This window comes from Rhagoletis zephyria, unplaced genomic scaffold (assembly GCF_001687245.7).
Source record: "Rhagoletis zephyria isolate East Lansing unplaced genomic scaffold, Rhagoletis_zephyria_1.1 Rzeph_scaffold_11850, whole genome shotgun sequence".
Taxonomy (NCBI): Eukaryota; Metazoa; Arthropoda; class Insecta; order Diptera; family Tephritidae; genus Rhagoletis; species Rhagoletis zephyria.
The window spans coordinates 11,741-18,366 of record NW_016168925.1 but is presented as its reverse complement, the minus strand read 5'-3'; the positions used below and the strand labels follow the sequence as shown (position 1 = coordinate 18,366).

Here is a 6,626-nt window from a genome sequence, read left to right as displayed (position 1 = left end):
TATATAAAAAAATATCTGTGGACGTTCTATTTACCTTGATTTAGGAAACATCGAACGTTGTCGGAAAGAAAATACTCCAGAATTTTGATTTCGAAAACCTACCCAAATTTACAATTTTTTTTCTATTCGTTTTAACATTCGAACAGCGAAATATGCATTCACCAGAAGTAGAAGTTCGACCTTAGCAACATGTAGCGGCAATAATGCCGGCAGCTTGCCAGTAATATGTACATATATATTTTTTTCCAATAAGAAAGCAATTTCTTGTTTACAATTGAGTCGACCATTACAAAACCCGAGAACTGTTCGAATTTTAGGAGGAGAGTTAGATGGAAAAGGGCGACTAGGGACGAATGTCTTTAGCACTTTAAATCTTCTAAGATGTAATAATTGCTTCCTAACTTCTCTCGAACTTTAGCTTTGATAAACAGCGGTGCTAACTTGGAATTGAAACGCTTTTCTACGCTGCTTTGTGCAAAATTTCTTCGTAAAACTTCCTGCCCTACTTTGGAATGAACTGGTCGAGATCGCAAGGTATATTGAGTCACATTACGTTCGTATGCTTTTGTGGTATTTCGACTTAAATCTTCCCGCAGTAAAGCCATTTGATCCTTTCTATCCAGCAAGCAATTTGATTCTTCCAGTGAGTCCAGATTCTTTAGGAGTTTATAAGCTGAGCCATGGGTGATCATATTCTACCCGAAAAGAGCGTGAAAGGGCGATCATCCAATGGATTGGTGCAAAGAATTTCTTAAAGAACAACTTATGCTGCTCAGGTTTTTATCCCATTTTGTTTGGTCAGTTTTCAAGTACGCTCGGATCGCAGCAATCAAGGATCGATTGACCCGTTCGGACGCATTGGCCTATGGAGAATACAAAGCGGTATATGTATGCTGAATTCCCAGCTTGGTCAAAAATACATTCAACTCATTAGCTTTGAATTGTGTGCCATTATCGCTAACGATGACTTCTGGAACACCAAGGCAATGAAAAATGGACGTCAAAAATGATATTTGGTGCTTTGGTGGCTTTACATACTTCACAATTTCTCACGTATTCTCGGACATCCTTGGCTAATCCTGGCCAGTAGAAATTCCTCCGGATTAAGTTTAACGTTTTGAATATACCTCCATGTGCTGCGATGACACAATCATGTGCTCGATATAATACATCTGCACGCAGTNCAATATTTCCTTTCTTGCTCCTGGGATAAGGACCTAAAATATCTATGTATAAGCGTTGAAAAGGACGACATGTTTTCACTTGTTTTTCCATTGGTGGTGTCAAAATGATATTTGGTGCTTTGGTGGCTTTACATACTTCACAATTTCTCACGTATTCTCGGACATCCTTGGCTAATCCTGGCCAGTAGAAATTCCTCCGGATTAAGTTTAACGTTTTGAATATACCTCCATGTGCTGCGATGACACAATCATGTGCTCGATATAATACATCTGCACGCAGTAATTTTGGTATCCAAAGTTTCCATGAACGATTTATCTGTTCTGCTTCTCCAGTTGCATGTTCAGTGCGGCGATACACAAACTTGTCGATTACTTTGACATCTGGTAGTCTGCTTTGGTCTTTTAACACATTTTTTTTTAATTCTTCATATTCCGGTTCGGAAAAGTGTTCGGAGTCTAAATCGATTTCAGGACCAATTCCTTCCACGTTATTAAGTTCAGCATGGATGCGCGACAAGGCGTCTGGTACGATATGATCCTTTCCTTTACGATGACTGACAGTGAATTTATAAGCTTGCAGCTTATGTGCCCATCGCGCAAGCCTTCCACTTAGATTTGGCTGTCGCATCCACCACACAAGACTGGAGTGGTCGGTGATGATTTCGAATTCCTGCAGTTCCAAATTACATCGAAATCTGGTTATGGCTTCGATCGCAGCCAAACATTCTCGTTCGGTAAGGCTGTAATTTCGTTGCGCAGAGTTAAGTTTTTTAACATGAAAGCAATCGGCTTCTCTGCACCATCTTCAACTAATTGAACCAACACCGCGCCTATACCGTAGTCACTAGCATCGCAGTGCACGAAGAATTTTTTTGAAAAATTGGGGTTTGAAAGAACGGAAGCCGAGACTAACAAGTTTTTTAACTTTTCGAAAGCTTTCTGCGCCTCTTCTGTCCACACGAATTTTTTCTTGGTAGTCAATACCTGGGTAATAGGAAAAGTTACATCAGCAAAATTTGAAATGAACCTTCGATACCATCCAGCTAAACCAAGAAAACTTCGTACTTGTTTTAAAGTTTTTGGCACAGGCCAGGATAAAATCGAATCAACTTTGCTTAAATATGGGGAGATACCACCATCTCCAATAACAAAACCTAAATATTTTACCTGCGTCACACAGAAACTACTCTTAGAAACGTTAATGGTTAAATTCGCTTTGTTGAACTGGTTCGCTATCCTGATTAAAATCTTCACATGCGTGTTAAAGTCTTCAGATACTATACCAAGATCATCTAGATACCCAAAGACGCAATGGTTTAGATCAGCTGGTATAATCTCATCCATCAAACGACACATGGTAGACGGCGCGTTACATAACCCAAAAGGCATGACCTTAAATTGGTCTTCCAGGTACGGTAAACGCAGTTAACGATTTAGATCGCTCTGTCAAGCCAATTTGCCAATAAGCATCTTTTAAATCGATTTTTGAGATGATGTTTGCCTTTGGTAACCGTGAAAAAATACCTTGTATGTTGGGTAAAGGATATGCATCCTTTTTGGTTTGGTGCATTCAAACACAATCGTACCTTGCCAGGTTTGAGCACAAGTCTCATTGATGAACTCCAGGCACTGCTGGATGGCTCAATAACACCAAGACTTAGCATGCGATCAATTTCACTAAACATCAGTTTCTCTACAGCTGGTGAAAGAGGATAATAGCGTTGTTTAATCGGTTTCGATTCTTCTATATCGATATCGTGTTCGATGAGGCTGGTTCGACCCAGACAGTTTTTGCAGTGAAGTAAGCGGATATGAGTAATCTTCTTCACCACTATCAGAGGGACTTTCATCATGCGAAATAGCTGAGATAACTTAAGGAGCAAGTTCAAAGACTCTCCAAAAATCTATACCTAAAATAAGCCTAGAATCTGATGACGATATTATATATAACTTCAAATTTTTCACTTCCTTTTTGTACATTATATCGACGTCTACGGTCCCTTCAACTTTATGACTTTTACCATCCGTGGTTTTTACACTTGAATGAATTTTACGGAAACGAGATATTCGCGAAATTTCATTTTCGCGCCCATATCTAATAAACCAAGTTCCTCAAAATCTAAAAATTTCACTTTCGCATAGCATAATGAGTTGCTTTCATTTCGCAAGATTGCTGAATTTAAAACTTTTTTTGTCATTCGAACTGCTTTCCAGAATCTACGTAGTCTAAAGGTGGAACGTTTCATTTTCTTATTTTTATTTAATAATTCAGGGCAATCAGAAAAAATCCTATTCCTTACTTTATTATAATTTGCTAATCTAATGTGGTATGGAACCAAAGGCAATAAAATTCTTCCATCTTTGTGATTATTAAGTTTCAAAACTTCTAAATCCGTTAGTAGTCCTATTTTTTTGCCGCTTGCGTTTCGTCGCACTCGAAATTTTCGAATCTTCTTTTCGATTAACAAAACAGGTGCTTATAGATTCACTCGCATTTTCCTAGACTGAGCAAGCCAGTAAATTATTTACAATGTCATTTAAAGTTTCGTTATCTACATACTGGTAGGTTGCGTCCGGGTGGTTTTGAACGCAACCCTCTTGGAGTTTTCCGTTCGCTTTTTACACGATTCACAATTTGGTTTATATATATTTCACTGAGACAATCTTCCCAATGATGCCCTTCTTGCAGACAATTCCAACACTTTGTCGCGTTGACCGCCTGTACGAAATTATCATCAATTTGCTCTACTACTTCGTCGTGTGTCACATCCAAGTGATCCACGGGGATACTTGACGCCGGCCGGTATAAGTGGTGGCCGGTACATTACGCATAGCTGGCATGCGACGACTACTTTCATCGGCAAAAAGAAATTCATGCTTTTGTACAAGTTTACGCAAATGAGCTAACGATCGAATGGGTACGTACAATAATTCATGTCGAATGTCTGTCCGTAAATTTCGAGTGATAATTTCAATTAATTCCTCTTCTGACAACGGAGTAGCCATTTTGTCAACTTTTTCTAAAACAGAGTAATAAAAACTTTCGAATGTTGCGGATGGTCCCTGTTTTCGGTTTTTAATTTCTTCTCTTATATCATAATCTGATCTATAATCTTTATATTCCCGTCTTAACGCATTGCAAAAATCTTCCCATTCAACGTGATGTGCCATTTTGTGGTAACGCCAATGAAGATCACGAGCTTTTCCTACAAGTAAAACTGGAAGGTTCCTACAAATTAATTGAAAATCACCATTTAAACATTCGTAAGTTAAAGAATGTACTCGATATAAAAATTCGTCTACCTTTAGACCAATGGAAGAGCCATCGAATTTAACTTGCCAATTTTGAATCAACGTTGTTATTTTCTCCGGACTTAGGGTACTGAGATTTCGGACAAGTCGGTTTCGTTGCCTTCAACAGAGGAATTATTACTATGCGCATACGTCTGTGCGACTGTTTGAGCAACATTTAAGTTTAAATTTGCAAACATACGGTTCACTGTCTCATTTATCATTTCTCCTATGCGATCGTAATTTACAAGTGGTTGGGTTTGCCTATAATTACTATTATTACGCGCACGGTTTCCAGTAAATCTTGCGGTCTGATCTGCATCGGGTAGCGTGGAATTGAATACTCCCGTGTCTTGGTCATCATATAATCTACGAGAGCTTCGAGTATTATATCGTTATGGCTTTTGCGTTCGCGCGGTAGTACTTCCCGTCACGATGGTTCCTTCATTTTTCTTCTTCGGTTTATGATCGGTGTTGATTGGTTGCAGATCTCGTTTGTTTACTCTTTTTCGACATACAGGGCAATCATGTGAAGTTGTCAGCCGTTGTTCGATGCAATTCTTGTGGAAAACATGATTACAGAAAGTAATCCAACAATCGTTTCCACTCGGCATATCTTGCAAACAAATTGCGCAAGAACAAGCTGATGCTTCGGCCGTTAAATTAGCCAGATTTTCAGTACTTCGGATCATTACCGCCATACTGAATTGTTGCATAAAAAGTCTCCAAAGCTATTTCAAAGTTTCGAACTTCCGTAAGGTGAAAATCAAAGTTGAAGATTAGAAAAAAAAATCAACACTATTTCGAAAAGAATTCCTTTTATTGGTAATATATGTGGGACCGTTTAAAATCAATATTAAATCAATTTCTAACCTTTGGTTTGGCCTTAAAATTGAGATTCCATTGGTAAAGAATTTTAAAAGCAAGTATCAATTCTTCTGTTCGAATTTCTACCGGGCAAGGCAGGAGTCCTCATCAGAAATTTGGTAACCTTTACTTGCGTTCCAAGGAAGAAATTCATAACTATCGAATTGAAAAAAAATTTATATTTTATTGTTGAAAGTTTACAATTTAGTCTTCAGCGGCTAAGTATTTAGGTCTGCTAAGCCTAAAACTTTCTTTTCCATGCTTGGACGAACTGTAAACCCCGTTCAAGTTAGTTTTCAAATACTTGTCCTACGGTTGATAAAAAANACTTTCTTTTCCATGCTTGGACGAACTGTAAACCCCGTTCAAGTTAGTTTTCAAATACTTGTCCTTCGGTTGATAAAAAAATCCGATAAGTCTTAATACCAATTCCAGGAAGGCAATATTTTGAAATAAAAACTTAAGACAATGAATGGTTGAAAGTAAGTCATCTGGCCATCAATAATGGACTTCAACACAAGTGGCAGAAAGTTCCAGGGCTGATATGCCTGAAATCCGAATTCGTTCAAGGTATACATCCATTTGAGGCACAGAAAATTACCCGAGCTGGAAATTTTATTACTTATACTATGTCTCCATTGTGAGATTTAATGAAGATTTAGCCCTCTGACGAGATTTGACGTTAATCTTTTAAGATTTACCATATAAAATTAAATCTCGAAAGGCAGTAGATTTAAGTTAAATCTTCGTCAAATCTTCAATAATATTGGTCAATAAGTACAATTTGTTGGATGTGGCAACCCCAAATTCACATGCCGTAAGTCAAATGACATTTGTGTTTTCATTATAAAGTTGAGGACATTGAAATCTAGCCTATAATAAAAACATGAATTTTCGTTTAGGAGGAATTTTTAGTTTAGGAGGAAAATTAGTAATACATATTTACATAACTTTGGTTGTAATAAATTAAGAAAATATTATTTTAAAAACTAAATATTTAGAAGAAATGTTTTATAGTAATATCATGCAGAGTATTCTCCGCTTTCTATAAGTCATTTATGCGCTGCGACAAAAAATTTATAAATTTCGGTAATGGTTCTGCTTCGATAACATTGCACCGAAAATCCTCTAGAACTCAGTTCGTATTCATGATATGCCAAAGGCCCACGATTGGATTTTCGGTTCCCTCCTATGAATACGAGAGTTCTACAAAATTTTTTCTTTCCGCAAATGTTTTTTACCGTTTTGATAATTTTTCTTAAATTCGGAAAAATGATTCGGAAT

General features: G+C 37.4%; 1 protein-coding gene across 1 annotated transcript; it reads right to left on the bottom strand.

Annotated features, from left to right (window-relative positions):
• Nucleotides 1–2,770: 2,770 nt before the first annotated feature.
• LOC108377287 (probable E3 ubiquitin-protein ligase RHC1A) lies at nucleotides 2,771–5,176 on the bottom strand (the record flags this gene model as incomplete). The annotated part of the gene is made up of 3 exons (XM_017633548.1): nucleotides 4,900–5,176; nucleotides 4,678–4,827; nucleotides 2,771–2,883 (listed from the first exon to the last, which is right to left on the bottom strand). Coding segments are annotated over exons 1-3 (540 nt in total), but the record flags the coding sequence as incomplete, so codon positions are not given.
• Between the last annotated feature and the right edge of the window lie 1,450 nt (nucleotides 5,177–6,626).